Here is a 16,320-nt window from a genome sequence, read left to right as displayed (position 1 = left end):
GTCGGAGCAAAGCGACATTATTGCAACAAAAGAATGTTAAAAATGAAAAATAACCATTCATATGGAAATCAAATGCTGGAAGTACCTGAGCGAAGGCGTTTCACGGGACGTCGAGGGAGACTCTAGATGGGGTAAAAAGTGCAACTGAACTGTACGAGCATCCAAAAAAAAAAACAGCAGGGAAGAAGAAAGAAGAGGAGAGACCGTTTCCACGTCGCTCGCAAGACAAGGGGAAAAGCAGAGAGAGAGAGGTGTGCGAGGAAACAGCCCTTCTCACACAAACCCCTGCCAAAGCTGAGCAGATTCAGCTATGCCCTCCTATTCGCCTGCCCACTTCAGCCCCACTGCCAAGAGAGAGAGAAAGACAGAGAGAGAGGTCACAACAGCATGAGAAAGGAAAAGAAAACAAGGTGGGGACTTTTGTGACCACCTTGCAGCTCGCTCTTTGGCTTTGTCTGTTGTTGTTGGGTTAGATGCCAGTCCTCCATGTTTAATACCGCTATGCCTAAACACCATCACCTGGCCTGGACCCGGAGGCAAGGAGTGGAATTGATCCCAAACCAAACCAAATAAGCAAATCTTAACCTATTTCTCAGAAGCGTGGCGTTGTTTAAAGCAGCGACAGAAAATGTTGATATCAGGTTCATGTACTTACTCAGAGTGCCAAATCGAGTCGAAGATATGACACACGTCCTGCAAAAAAGAGTTAAGGCTCCCAAAAGAGTCTTTTGTCAGCATTTGGCATCTGTCCTAGTTGCAAACCTTTCGATTCCTGTTTTACAGAAGTCATTCGCAGCATCTTTAGCTGTCCTTCCACTGCCGGCATGTTTCATGCATTATGCATTGATGTTTATCCGTAGGCATTCGTGCACATCAACTTTTGTTAGTGCCTTTGCTATGTGCATATTCAGATTGAATCCAAAGTCTGGATACTGAAAGAAAGTCCACGATTGTCAGCTTTTCCAGGTGAAACTAATTCAAGCTTTTTTATAAAAAAAAAAACTTTGAGTCCTTTTCAAAGAGTTCTTGCTGTGCTGAAGCAGGAGGGCAGAGTGAGAAAGTAAACCCGAGGCACCAGGACAAAGAGTGCGAGACAGCGTCTTGTCACAGGAATTGTGGTGAAAATTCGCAGTAGCGCTGTACTATATCCTGCTCAGCTGTGGAGAAAGCATGTCTCAGCCAGACAAGTGCAATAATCACCCATTGTCACCCTTCCAAAAAGTGTGCCGTCGCTTTCCTGACGGGGCAGAGATGGTGACAGAAAGAAAGAGAAAGATTTGCAATCGTACTGTCTTCCTTTCCTTTCAGGCATTGTCATGGGCAGCACAGTGTGTGACGTCAGCACCCCCCTTTCATCCTTTTGTTATTTGTCCATTTATTTCTCAAAGTACTGTCCTCATGTCACATTTTCTCCCACTTTTGCTGTGTAAACTCTCTGGAGGAAAAGAAAGAACTGTTTCTTGATGCCCAACTTGGGGAGAGAGAGAGGGACATGGATATAAATAAAGCACAAGTGAATAGAGAAAGAGAAGCTGCCCTTACAAATCTCTCAGTCTGTCTTCCTGCCTTCCGACCAGAGCGCTTGTAAAACTTTCAGCTGTGGCGTCCAGGGCCAGCCTCCATTGGCACCGGTTCAAGAAGAGAGCTGGCTGCGTCTAAAGCTCCCGCTGACTGTCTCGAAGGAAGACGAGCTCACAGAGAGAGAGAGAGAGAAAGGGGGTCAGGCTGGTACCCATGAGAAGGGTGTTGGTGCGGACAGTAGGTCAGGGTAAGGGGGGCGGCAGAGGTGGCACATGTGCCAATGGCAGCTGCTCTGGGAGTTCAGACAGGGTGCATGAACCAGAGTAGAAAGAGGACACTCTGCATTTCAAAGTTCTCCATTACTGGTGATGCTCTGAACTCAACACTCTTAAAAATAAAGGTTCCAAAGGGGGTGGGGGTTCATAACAATGTCATAGAAGAACTGTTTCTGGTTCCCCAAAGAACCAGTTCTTAAAAGTAACAAGCGTTTTGTGCAATGGAAAGATTTCATGAATGTTAAAGGTTGAACCACCAGTGTCAGTAACCTTTCTTTTTAAGAGAGCTGGACAATCTCCTGTGCACTTTCTGCAATGCGGCATTGTGAAACATCTTATATTTCACAGAAAAATTATTGATTGTATACTACTGGCCCTTTGGAATGCACCTTTTTAAATGTATGTAATAATATTGTATTTCAAAGAAATGTATATAAAATATTTTTATTATACTAAAACAGCAAAGTTTGTCAAGACATGGTGTGACAAAGTGTGACAAAGGTTGAATGTTGGCTCGAAAATAGATCGATATACAAGTATAAAAATCACAGAGATGTCATTTTATTAGATGATGTTTCAGTAATGAATTTTGTACATTCTTTATTTGTTTCCGTCTTTGAAAAGTTCTTGCATACATGACATATACAATACATTTGCGTTAAAATTATTTAAGGTTTCGTTGATGGATAGAAAGTTCAAAAGAACAGCATTTACAGTATTATACATTTTGAAATCTTTTGTAATATTATAATAAATGTCTTCATTGTCACTTTTGGTTCATTTAATGCTACCTTGCTGAATAAAAGTTATTATTGTTAAATAATTAATCGTATTAATTATTGTTTAATAATTAAATCGTACAGATCCAAAACTTTTGAATAGTAAATACGGCAAAAAAAAAAGAACGAAAAAAAAAGAAAGGTTTTCTGAGTGCCTATCTTGCCACTCAGATGGCAGCATCCGGGTCTAGTACATCCAGGACTGATTGCACCAACTAGGACATTGCCACTGAGCTAAATGAATGCTACATGATATCTCCTTCAGGGATTATTAGAACTCCTTTGGTCAGACTAAGCGATGTTTTGAAACAGTGTTTAGGCTCTTCTTAAATTTGTCTAATGTTGTATGGGTTGTATATTAAAAAGCAAGTAAAATAAATTATGTTGTTGGCTTTATTTATTTCAGGGCTCTATTCCACCTCTAACAGCTGAGTTCTACATGTGACCTCATCTGACAGTGCTCTAGATGGCAAATTGGCTCTGATAGACAGATAGTCTGGCCTTTTTCTGAGAGACCTCGCCAAATGGCCCCAACTGCCTTAATGACACATAATGGCTGGAGCTAAAGGACGGCTGCTGGGGGAACGTCCTAGGCTCATTACTCAAGTGCTGTGGGGGGGGGGGTCTCTTCAGCGCCAGCAGCTGAAGGACATGGCCTCTCCCACAGGAGCTATTACCCAGAGTCCCTCCACACTGATGTCATGCTGTGTAACGCAACGCTGAAGCTGTTCACTTCCCCCATCTGTATGCAGTGACATTCATGTGAAATTAGCATCCAATGAGAGCCACTTGCTTTTAGCAATACCAACAGAGGCTTGTCACCTGCTTTGTACAACTGGGCAGGCTTTGGTGACTTTCAATGTAGTCTTTGCACATTTCTCATTTACACATTAAATTAACTGAGCAAAAGTCAGTCTTGTTTGAAAAAGTTTGTAAAAGAAGAATTAAAATAGATGACTTAAAGATAGAGTACGTTCTGGGTAGTTACTAGGTTGTTGTTAGAGTTGTGCAGTTATTATAAGGGGCATTCATGGCCTATGGTTAGAGAGTTTGACTTGTAACCTGAAGGCTGCAGGTTTGAATATAACGTCCGGCAGGAATTGCTGGTGAGGGGAGTGAATAACCAGTGCTCCCTTCCACTCTCAATACCACGACTGAGCTGAACCCCTTGAGCAAGGCAACAAATCCCGAATCACTTCACTTTCATATAGTTATTACATTGCATAACAGGGACTGAGCAAAAGTATAGACAAAGTATAGACGTATTAGCTTCATTACATTATGTGATTTCTATGGCAAGCATTACTGTAACATTGGTCACATTTTCTGAAGAAAATAAATCAAGACACATTAGCAAGCACCCAGAAAAAAAGAAAATAAAAGAAAGAGAAAAAACAATATTAACATTTCAACATAAAGATAAAAATCTGTTTTCAATATAGCTTTATTGAAAATACATAATTTTGAAATACATACACACTGGAAATTTTAACTCATCAAGCTTTCTAGTGATTTCACACGAGGATGCCATTGGATCAGTTGTTTTGTCAATAAGCTTATTGTAGCCAAGGTCAAAATATTCATGGAGAAATCTGATCTTAGATCAGCGCTATGATGCGGTTTCAGTGGCGGGACTTTGGTGGGGCACAGCAGAACATCTACAGGCACATCTACGGTGAAGTGGCATGCTTTAAATTGCTTTAGATACAAGTATCTGCCAAGTCCATATTTATGGTTAGTGATGAAAAAAACACTCAGAACTTAGCAGCTGCATAGCAATGACCTGATAACATCTCAGAACTTTCAAGCAACTACTTGTAACTTTGCACTTCCAACCGCCTAAAATACAATATAGGAGTTTCCTTTCATATACTATTACCCAGTGTTCTGGAAGAGGCCATCGCATTAGGAAAACTCCTATTCTGTGAAAGGAGGTCTGCAAGACACTTTCAGACTGTATTTCCCTCTGTGTGTACATCTGCTGCTGGAACTATAGCACTTGTTTTACAGTGAGGCAGTATCCTGTTGCCTTTGTTTAGTTTGAGTCACACACACACACACACACACACACACATACGCACACACACACACACACACACACACACACACACACACACACACACGCACACACACACACACACACACACACACACACACACACGTGTGTATCCCTCAGGAGTGTGTGCATTCCTCTGACCCACATCTCCATGGGTTGTTCTCATTGTTTGTGATGGTGCGTGTGAGTAATAAAGCCGCTCGAGTGAGGTCACATCCTTAAGTAGATGTTCATCTGCTTCTGCATTATTTCACAAAACAGTTTCAGTGTGTAAAGATAATAAATAACTTAAGTAAATATACATTTACGATATGTGCTATCTTTTTTTGTTATTCTGTATATAAATATGAACCAAAAGAATATGTAATTTCAAGAGAAGCATCCCCGGTGCTCAGTTGCATTTGTTATAAACTTATAAACTGGTTATCTGGAAAATACCATACAGTTAAATCATTAACTGCACTGTCTCTTTAAGATCTTGAGCTCCACCTCTGAACCTCCTTGAGTTCACTGGCCCTCTGAGGGCATGATCTGTGAAACGGAAGAAGCGGAAACAGCGCCATCGTGTCACCGGATGAAGTACTGCAGCTCAAACAACTTTAGTTCACCATAGAACATGATCTTGTGCCAATTTCCACATTTGTTTTATTGTTTTTAGCAATATCGCCACCTAGTGTCGGGGCAGGAAACATTTAAATAAATGATACCTATAAATAATATAAATTACACATTTTAGTCTATAATTAATAATACACATTTAAAATGGCACAATTTCTAAACAAAATATAATAATAATAATAATAAACAAATTGTATTCATAGTGTGCCTTTCTCAAACTCAAAGCGACAACATATACACAAATGAGATAAATCAACAAAGTAAAACAAACATCATATCAGTATATATATATAACTCCTGACATTAATTCCAGGCATGGAATTTCTAAAATGATATTGGTATTATTGTCACTGGAATCATGCACCATCTGTACTTGCCTGTAGGTGGCGCAAAATGACCATTCTAACAATGTATTCCTTCCTCTTGAGCGATGCTGAAGATAAAAACGAATCCGGATTCCATGATCAGTTCCGTTATACAGAGGAAATATTAAGCAATTTTTGTAATATGTTGTTTGCCTGCTGGCAATAATTGTCATGATATATGTCACAAAAATAAATGACGATAAATAATATGCATTTAAAAAGTCTACAGATGCATACATATGAAGGCCATTAAACATGCAATTATTAGTATTTATTTATTTTTCATAATTATTATCATTTTATTAAACTAAAGTCTTAAAGTGTTGAGTTTAAAGTTTATTAATGTGCAAAAATAAGAGTTACTTCTAGTTCTCAATTAGTTTCAACATATTTGATTTTCAGATATATATTTACACTATTCCAGCTTTTCTTGATGGCTGATCAGCCAGTGGCCTTCATGACCTGCTTTTGCACAAGTCAAGTAGAGCCAACCAATAAGAGGAGAAAGCTCTCCGTTCAGCCCAGCGATAAGCTGCACATTCTGCAGGCTCGTGATGGACAGATACTCTGGCCTGAATCTGCTGTATATCTGCTATCAGAGCACACAACTCACGTCTGATCTTTGATCATCATCTTTGAACGGGCAATTTTCTTCAGAAAATGCAAAAATGAAATTATGTTCAGCAATAGCAAAATCAAATGTTTGTTTAATGTGTCAGCAAGGGGAGTGTTTTTTAGCATTTAGCAAGGAATCATTCAACTAAATTTAAACATGACAACTAATCAAGGCAGCAGCAGGTGACTTATAAACTCAGTAGTGATGTGGATCATAAATAATTGTAAAAAAATCCCAGTATTTACCTTAATTACACAAATGTGTATTATGATGACTGGGTCAGTCTATTGACACATTTAGTGCATGCATGATGCTCAGGAGTAAATCTACATCACATGCAGGACAGGAAGAAGCTGATCTGCAGGGCCAGATGACAATATCACATTATTTATTAAATAAACAAACAAATGGAAATAAACAGAGTTAAAATAATAAGCAATAAAATTAAATAAAAAGTAAATAAATAGAAATAAAACAAATGTAAATTAAATAATAAAATAAATGAATGAATAATTGAATAAAATTATCAATATATAAATATAATTAATAATATATAAATAACAAGTAAAAATGAATGTAAATTAAAATACAATAATAAATAAATAAATGTACATTTAAAAAGACTATCTATTCAAATGATCCTTTATTTTTTCAGTGATTTCACTCATGATAAATACACTGGCATGATCTAATTGTGTCTGTTTTCTCAAGTGACATGTTAAAATGTTACGAGTCCTGTGGTTGGTGGAGATCAAAGAAGAAAGATGTTGGATGTTACTTTTAACTGTTAATTAAACTTTATGTGGATTTACTTCCATGTCCACTAGTAAAGGCAAAATGTGATTAAAAGTGGTGAACATTTAATTTCAACCTACATAAAAATCTTTAAGTTGACGTCCATTTGTCAATGACCCATCTATCTTCTTCTCTGTTATTTCTTCTTCTCCAGTGTCACTCAATGTGTGAGTTTGACAGATGGGACAGTAGGAAAATCCGCTTAGCAACGTTCTGCTGATGGAGGTTCATTGAGTAAAGCCCCACACTTTCTCATTAAATCACCGCAGTGAGGCCTCGCACGCTTCTGATCAACTTTATCAGATACAGTTTCAAGATAAGGGACATGTCTGCCGAAAGGGTGAGTTTGTTTTAATCAATCGATTGCATAAAGCATGTTATGGCTTTTATTATTATTATTATTATTATTATCATCATCCAAATACCTGTTGATTTACTGAAGAACATTCAGAGATTCTGTTTTAAACTAGAACTGTTATCAGAATAGATTTAATGCCAATTAATATATTTAATATTGATAATTAAAAAACATAACAAACATGCTATCATTGGCATGTTGGTTGATGTCACTTGTCTAAATAGTGTGTAATAAATAAATAAATAGTGTGTTATAGTGAAGTCCCTCCTATTTTTACAGGAAAGTACAGTGATATCTAATGGATAATTGCAAAAATACATGCAATTTAACAAATCAAACACGTCCAGCCATAAATTTCACTATTATTAATCACTTCAGCTCTGTTGCTTGTGATTTGGAAAATGCTAAATGGCTGGAAAAAAAATTTAGGTCTTATATTTGTATATTACTAGGACTACTAGTAAAACACCTAGTAGAAAATATTATGCATTGCACATTTATATAATATGTGTATGGTGATATAGTCCTGTAGTAATCAAGAATATGTTTGATAGTTACGATGTATTTCGTTTAAGGGTTCAGAGCTTGACAGATCATTTTGAAATTATAAAATTATAAATGAAAATATGCCTCATTCAGTCTCATTCGAAATATAAAAGATGACCTACAAACACAACTCGAGTTCATTCATTTTTACCTTCTTTTTAAAGCCTTATTTCAAAACTATATTCATCAAATGTATTATTTGTTGTTGTTGTTATTGTTGTTTATTTAATGGAAACATTGAATTAGGGTTTTTTGGTTTCCTCCACACCTCATGACAGAGATTGACTAAGTTGATGCTATTAATAGCCTTATTCCGGCTGTGTCTTAAGTGGATCACACACGCTTACACACACACACACACACACACACACACACACACACACACACACACACACACACACACACACACACACACACACACACTTTCAGACTCAGACAGTCAGTACAGGATCCCACAGAGAGTGTCTCCTGTTTTAGGCCATATAAACAAGGGTGAAAAGATGAGTGGAAAGGTTTAACACACATATATTTGTGAAATAAAAGAGAATAATGAATAGAAGTGAGGTTTTTCCATAACTGACTCCTGCAGCTTAATCACTCACAGTAGCATAATCACTGCTGTTATATAAAAAAGATATAGCAAACCTCAATGTGATAAGTTAATTATTTTATCTAAAACTTCAAATGTATTTATATATGTATTAATATTAATAATGTTTTTTTTGGATGCAGTTTAATAAATAATGCATTAAAAATCTTAAAATCCAAAGAATGTATACGTAATATATGTTTTTGTATGCATTTTTACTTGCATTTGTTTGCCTTTTTTTTGTTGTTGTTGTTGCTTTTTTATACTTTACATACAGCCTAAAATATCTTTCATGTATAACAATCCTCCACATCAGACAGATTGGTGAGCATAATTCAAACAAAAATATGATTATTTAGTAAATAAATTGCTCAGAGATCAAAGCATAAGTTGTACACATAAACTCAAATCCAATAACTGTGCATTAGGATGCACAGTAAGATGCTTTAGAATTAATTGAATATGCTTAACAGTCACAAATATATTCTTCTTTTTATTTGTTGCTATCACTTGCATCCTTACTGGTGAGTAATCTAACTTTCTAACTTTGATTAGTTTTAATAATATCTACTGTCCAACATGTCTATTACAATAATGTAATTTTATAACTGCACACATCAGGATATTGCAGAAACCCAAAAAGAAGAAGCCCGAGTCGACTCCAGCAGAGACCAACGGGACCGAGGCCAAACCCAAAAAGACCAAGAGCAAGAAGAGCGCTGACCTGCCGGCCGAGAGCAGCTCGGTCACTCAGAGTACGGCAGAGAGCTCATGTCCTGATGTTACATCACTGCACTTCTGTCAGTCTGTTTAAACAACTCTCACCAACCTCCCTCACAGATGGAGAGAAGGTGAAGAAGAAGAAACTGGAGAAGGACAAAGAATCAACAGAGAAGGAGAAGGAAATCAAAAAGAAAGCGAAAAGTGCTCCAAAGAAGAAGAAGAGTAAGTGACTCAGTGTGTTTTTTTTTTTTTTTTGCATGTGTATCATTTGTGACGCTGGAGCACAAAAGCAGTCTTGAGTCTCTGGGGTATATTTGTAGCAATAGCCAAAAATACATTGTATGGGTCAAAATTATAGGTTTTTCTTTTATGCCAAAAATCATTAGGATTTTAAGTAAAGATCATGTTCCATGTAAATATTTTGTACATTTCCTACTGCAAATATATCAAAACTTAATTTTTGATTAGTAATATGCATTGCTAACAACTTCATTTGGACAACTTTTTGTGGATTTTCTCAATATTTTTATTTTCAAAGATGCAACTATTTAGATTTTCAAATAGTTGCATCTCGGCCAAATGTTGTCAGATCCTAATAAACCATTCATCAATGGAAAGCTTATATAAATCTCAATAAACATAAAAAGACCTAATGTCTAGGGTCACATTCATATTATTTATGTTATTATATTAAATGATGTTTGTTATTTATTTATATTATATATTATTAGATTTTCTATTTATATGTTTCATTTTCATTTTAACTTTAGCTTAAGCTTTTAAAAAAAAAATAGTAATCATAAATAAATAATAATTTAAAATTTTTTATAGTCTCGTCAAAAACTGAAAGCAGTCAGTTTATAGCGTTATAAAATGTTCACGTATAGCAGCTCAGATCTTGGGAGAATTTGATGAGAAATGTTTGAGATCTTTACATTTTGATTGCAGATTTCCATATTTTGAGCTTTGTTTGAAACATTAGTGAGATCTTTTCTGAAATGAGATAACTGAGGAGTTTGAGTCACAGTTTGCTCTTCAGTTCGTCTGAAAGAGAAACAACTGTGATACTAAAGACGTGACATTTAAAAATCAGACTGAACCAGATTTTCTGTACCTGAGCACTTAAATGTGTTTATTGCAAAACAGGTTCTACAGAAGATGATGATGATGATGAAGAGCATGATGAAGAGACCACTCCTCAGAAGAAGACAAAGAAAAAAACTTCAAAAGAAAGTTCTGATGGAAAGGAAAAAGAAAAGAAGTCCAAATCAAAAGGTTTTAAACTACAAAGAACTTTAAACTTTCTACTCTGAGATATAATGTTAGTTTAGTTAGTTTCAACAATATCTGCTAACTTGATTTATTTATGCTTGCTTTCTGTGAATATTAAGATGTCAAAGAGGACGCAGACAGTAAAGGAAAGTCTAAAGCCAAGAAGAAGGAACCAGCCTCCATGTTTCAGATCAACGGAGACAAGCCTGAAACCAAGAGTAAGAAGAAAGGTAATGTTTTGAGAGCTTGTCTATATGCTTGTCTGACTCTGTTTGATGATTCAGAATAATACATGCGTTTGCAAATGTGGTGTGAAGCAGCTGCTAAATCTGAGAGTGAAGAGGAGAGCGAACCAGAAACCAAAACCAGCAAGACGAAGAAGAAGAGCAGCTCAAACCCAGCGTGCATGTTTCAGACAGGAGGGGACAAAGACAAGGACAAGGACAAAAAGACAAAAAAGACCAAAAGTAAGCCCTGATCCTTTCAACACATTATGGTTTATGCAATTTTAAAGCTTCAATAATATATAAAACATTTTATGTATACACACAATTATATCACTATAAACAGTTCATCGAATAAGTAAATAATATATACATAAATTTATAAACAAATAAATAAAATAGCATCTGCATGGCATATGTTATATTTGTTTTCTGAATAGCAATAAATTGATGTTAAGGGAGGTTTATACCATGTCACAGTGTGAGGAAATTGAATATGAATTGTTATTATCTATGTCTGAACTGATTTGTTTCCATAAAATGGCAGCACAATGGCTGTTTCCATGTCTAATTTTAAGCATACTTAAATGATACTGATACATCACCGATACCAATCTTTTTGAAGCTATTTTTTTATCATGTAGAATTATTTATAATGATGCTCCGATTAGGATTTTCATTCAGAGCCTGAATTTCATTTTGTGTGCAGCGTGCAGCTTTCTTCTAGTGCAGACAATATGGATTGTACCTCACCTTCAGCATTGAAATATTTTTTACCTGTGTCTTTAGCTTTAGATTTGTGTGTGTTGCCTTTATAGAGACCGCCGATCCAAACGATTTTCGGCTGAGAGCGATCGGTGGACCCCTATCTAATTTGATTGCTTCTCATCCTAAGCTCCTGCTAAAGCAGAAGAGACTGAAGACTCTGATTCAGAAGTAACAAAGAAGAAGAAAAAGGGCAAAGGGAAAAAAGGAAAGAAGGTGAATTCATTTTCTTCCACATTAATTCTCATTGCAGCATTCATTTATGATGATTTTTTCTCTCTAGTAACAAAAGACTATGATCATCATAGGAAACGTTTTTCTAAGATTCCTCTCTTATTCCTCTGAAGGAGGAGCGAGCACCTTCTCCTCCCATCGAGTTTGACAATCTGGAGGAGTTCGTTCTTCAGCCTGTACAACAAGGCGTCACGGTAAAGTGCAAAGTGACCCGTGACAAGAGAGGGATGGACCGAGGCCTTTACCCAACATACTACCTGCACCTGGACGACGAGAAGAAAGTACTGTGACATGGTTTTTAGCTCTACATATGGTGTGCTTTTGTTTTTAAAGAAGTCTCTTATGTTCACCAAGACTGCATTTATGTGATCAAGACCACAATTAAAGTTGTAATATTATGAAATATTTTTATATAATTCAAAATAACTGGTTTCTAAGTGAATATTTTAAAATGTCTTTTATTTCTGTGATGCGCAGCTGAATTTTCAGCATCATTACTCCGGTCTCAGTTTCACATAATCTTCAGAAATCATGAAAATATGATAATTTGCTGCTCGAGAAACATATCTGATTATTATCAGTGTTGAAAACAATTGTGCTGCTTCATATTTTTGTGCAAATAGTGATACAATTAGGATTTATCTTTGATGTATAGAAAGTATAAAAGAATGCATTCATTTAAATAGAAATATAGATAGACATAAAAATATAGATGGACAGCTTTACTTTACTGTTATACTCTTGATCAATGTAATGGATCCTTGCTGATTAAACATATTAGTTTCTTTAAAAAAAATGTATAATGGCAATATATGTCAGTAATTTTAGCTTTGCAAACAGGAGTAATATGATTTTTGATGTGACACATTTTTCTGTCCATCTTATATCCAGGTATTTTTGTTAGCGGGAAGGAAGAGGAAAAAAAGCACAACCTCAAACTACTTGATCTCCATAGACCCGACCGACCTCTCCAGAGGAGGAGAAAACTTCATTGGGAAGCTGAGGTAAGTGGGTTTGCATGCATTACCCTTATAGCTGCTCCTCTTGGACTCTTTTGTAGGTCTGTAACACAGTCTTTTTGATGTAAAGGTTATTTGCATGTATATTTCAGGTCAAATCTGATGGGAACCAAGTTCACGGTGTTTGATAATGCACTGCATCCGGACAGAGCTCTGCCGGACATGTCTAACGCGCGGCAGGAGTTAGCAGCTATTATCTATGTAAGGCTGCTGTTGTTTTAGTGGAGGCACTTATCAATTATTCAGTGCTTGCTATATTTCATAGCATTAATTTGAAATTGCATTGTGAATTTAGGAAACAAATGTTTTGGGCATGAAAGGACCAAGGCGAATGATTGTAATCATTCCTGGCATGAACAAAGATGGTGAACGAGTCCCTATGCGGCCACGTAGTGTAAGTAAAACACAAATACTTATTAAATGATCATTTTTTATTTAATTTTATTTGTTTAAATGACAGCTGAATAAACTGCTTCCCAACAGGAAAATGATGGCCTCCTCATTAGACATCAAAACAGAAATATGGAAAACTTGATAGAGCTGCGCAATAAGACGCCGGTGTGGAATGAAGAAACGGCGTCACACGTGTTAAACTTCAACGGCAGAGTCACACAGGCCTCCATCAAAAATTTCCAGATTGTGCATAACAAAGACCGTAAGTAACTCAACCATATCTCTGCAGCTCCAAAACATAAGCTACTGTATATTTGTTTTTATATCTCTATTAAGCTTTTTTAATGGATATTTTATTAATTTTAGTATTTCAACATTTATTCCAGTCATTTGCCAGATCGACATTTCTAATTGATTGATTTTTTTTTAAGTTCCTTTTTTTTATAGAATATTTTAATGTTATTTCAGCTTTATTTAAATTATTGATTTTTTTAATAGGTTTAGCTAATAATAACATGGTCATGATACCCTGTATACTTTAAATGCACTGTAATTCGTGTTGACTAAAAGTGTCTGGCAAATTTGTTAATGCAACAGACATTACAATTAATTGCAAAAAAATGTATTATTAGTTCACAAAAAATGGATTAGAAATCCAAAATAATCATATTTTAATTTAATTAAAAATGCAAAATGCTCAAGTGTAGCAAAGCAGTTTATTGTTCCATGTTGCATACTGTTTGCATACTGTTTCACTATTTGAAGTATGAAGTGTGCAGTGTACACTGTGCAATATGCAGTGTCTGTCAGCAGTTGTAAAATTTTATTGCAAAATAATAATCAATGCTATATTTGTATGTTGGCTGAGTAAATAAAGCATTACATGAGGGTCTTTTTCACTATATTTCAGAGGACTATATAGTGATGCAGTTTGGGAGAGTAGCAGACGATGCCTTCACTCTGGACTATAGGTATCCTCTGTGTGCTGTACAAGCCTTTGCTATCGCTCTCTCCAGCTTCGATGGCAAAATGGCCTGCGAGTAAAAGTGTAAAGACGTCCGTGATTTTGTCAAATGCAACAAATGGGAAATGTTCTCAATCAGCATCAGCTCAATTCACGACGAGAAGAGCAAAACCCATAAATCTGTAAGATAAAGCCACCATTGCTAGTGGGGTTGCATGATTTTACATGCCATAGAGAGATCTGCTGGTGATACCAGCTTTGGCTAAAATCAAGTAATGGTTGTAGTGGATGTACTGAGAAGGGAGGAAGTGTTTTGAGGTGTTTGATTTTGAGTTTGAAAGATGTAAATGACCCCTGGTGGTGAGGAGGTCATGCTAGATGTGTCGTGTGTTTAAAAAGGGAAAAAGAAACAATGGATTTATTTAATGGTTTTATTGTTATGAATACCATGCAATTAGGAAAAATGTGTTTTAACATTGTCTGCTTCACATTTTAGTAAACCCGGTTAAAATTGGTGTTATCTTATACTAGTAACATAAATAGAAAAAATCTAGTTCACCCAGAATTGCTGAAAATGTTCTCACTATCAGAACATTCAAGATGAGTAGATGAGTTTGTTTGTTTATGGGACCAGATTTGGAGAAATGTAGCATTGCATCACTTGCTCACCATTGGATCCTCTGCAGTGAATGGGTGCCGTCAGAATGAGAATCCAAACAGCTTATAATAACATCACAATAATCCACAAGTAATAATCCATACCACTCCAGTTCATCATTTAATGACTGTGTGTTTGTAAGAAACAAATCCATTATTAGGGAGTTTCAATTTTTTTGAATAAAAACTCTTGCTTCCGCCTAAAATCCGTAATCCATAATAAAGTTAAAGAGGTTAGAACCATCTTAATGATAGATTTGTTTCTTATAAACACAGCTTTTGGTATCACAAGATGTTAATTGAGTGCTGTGGATTACTTGTGGATTATTGTGATGTTTTTATCAGCTGTTTGGACTCTTATTCTGACGGCACCCATTCACTGCAGAGGATCCATTGCTGAGCAAGTGATGGAATCCTGAATCTCTCCAAATATTTTCCCATGAAGAAATAAACCTCTAAATGTTGGATGGCTTGAGCACTCTGGGTGAGTAAATTTTTAGAAAATGTTAATTTTTCGGTGAACTATTCCTTTTAAAAGGGGGAAAAAACATGTATCTGTATTATTGGTGTTTTGTGTGAGTAACAGTGTAAGAATGCTTATCTGAGAGCAAGCGAGAAAGAGGGCCCAAGATTAAAGCAAGGTCCAGGTTTGTCAAAGCTGATAGTAAATTTCAGATTTTTGCACATGCAATATAATTGACTGATGCTTGGAGTAGGCTATGTCAAACATTTCAACCACTTGTGCTGTTTGCTTACTCAAGCAAAGATGATCTGGAATAATAAGTGTCAATACAGGAATACCAAATCACTTGATGCATATGTGAACACCTGACGTTTGGTGTTTAATTGTTTTGTTTTGCCTTGTACGTGTCATTGTAGTTTATGTTATTTGTGTAACATAAGATATTTGATAAAAACCCATAACTGTCTTAATGCACACAGACAAAAGTCATTAGTCATGTCCTTCCATTTTTACCTAATGTGAATGTAAATGTAGGAAGAAAAATCCAATACTTTGAAATGAAATAAGTGTTTGTAAAAATGTGCTTCATTTAAGAGTTTCGTTTCTGGGCGTTTGATGGATGTGTGAAAGGTTTTGCTTTTGAGAATGCAGGTTGCCTAAAGTCAATATGAAATAAAAATTTACTTCCTTGCACATTCTGTGTATCTCTGGTATTTTTTGTTTCATTTATACATTTTTTTTAAGGCTTCTCTTTGACTCTGAAATAACTTTATTTTTCCCTTTAAGCCACCAAAGCAGCTTCAACATTGAAAACTGATGTTAACCAATAGCCAAATAGCTATTGAGAAATGTTTTAGGCTTTAACATTAATTTAACATTTAACATTTAACATTAATAGATTCATAAATGCTATGGCAATAATAGCAAATAACAGTAGATTTGAAAACTTATGAGTTGGGAATGCTGATTTATAATGACTTTAATAGCCTTTCAAAATCTTGTAAGGTAAAAAAATAAATAAATACAGATCTTAAGTCATTGCATGAGGCTGAATGTATGCACAGTATAACAGAATTAAAGTCTCGATG

The 16,320-nt window shown here is 35.7% G+C and overlaps 1 protein-coding gene across 2 annotated transcripts; it reads left to right on the top strand.

Moving 5' to 3' along the window:
• Positions 1 to 7,248: 7,248 nt before the first annotated feature.
• LOC132151526 (tubby-related protein 1-like) lies at positions 7,249 to 14,716 on the top strand. 2 transcript variants are annotated; one of them, XM_059559686.1, is made up of 13 exons: positions 7,249 to 7,365; positions 9,150 to 9,273; positions 9,359 to 9,463; positions 10,388 to 10,516; positions 10,633 to 10,743; positions 10,834 to 10,980; positions 11,633 to 11,718; positions 11,850 to 12,017; positions 12,628 to 12,740; positions 12,848 to 12,956; positions 13,051 to 13,149; positions 13,239 to 13,410; positions 14,059 to 14,716. In XM_059559686.1, exons 1-13 carry the CDS (start codon positions 7,351 to 7,353, stop codon positions 14,190 to 14,192), a joined length of 1,512 nt encoding a protein of 503 aa, XP_059415669.1. In that variant the 5' UTR covers positions 7,249 to 7,350; the 3' UTR covers positions 14,193 to 14,716. The 2 variants fall into 2 exon arrangements, with proteins under 2 accessions (XP_059415669.1, XP_059415668.1); XM_059559685.1 differs by having other exon boundaries at positions 10,831 to 10,980.
• Positions 14,717 to 16,320: the final 1,604 nt, after the last annotated feature.

This window comes from Carassius carassius, chromosome 10 (genome assembly GCF_963082965.1).
Source record: "Carassius carassius chromosome 10, fCarCar2.1, whole genome shotgun sequence".
NCBI lineage: Eukaryota > Metazoa > Chordata > Actinopteri > Cypriniformes > Cyprinidae > Carassius > Carassius carassius.
Note: the sequence above shows the minus strand (reverse complement) of the source record. Positions and strands in the feature narration are given on the sequence as shown.

Coding starts and splice junctions, on each gene's coding strand:
- LOC132151526 (XM_059559685.1), top strand. Junction 9,274..9,358: donor GAGCAGCTCGGTCACTCAGA/GTACGGCAGAGA, acceptor CCTCCCTCACAG/ATGGAGAGAAGGTGAAGAAG. Junction 10,744..10,830: donor AACCAAGAGTAAGAAGAAAG/GTAATGTTTTGA, acceptor TGTGGTGTGAAG/CAGCTGCTAAATCTGAGAGT.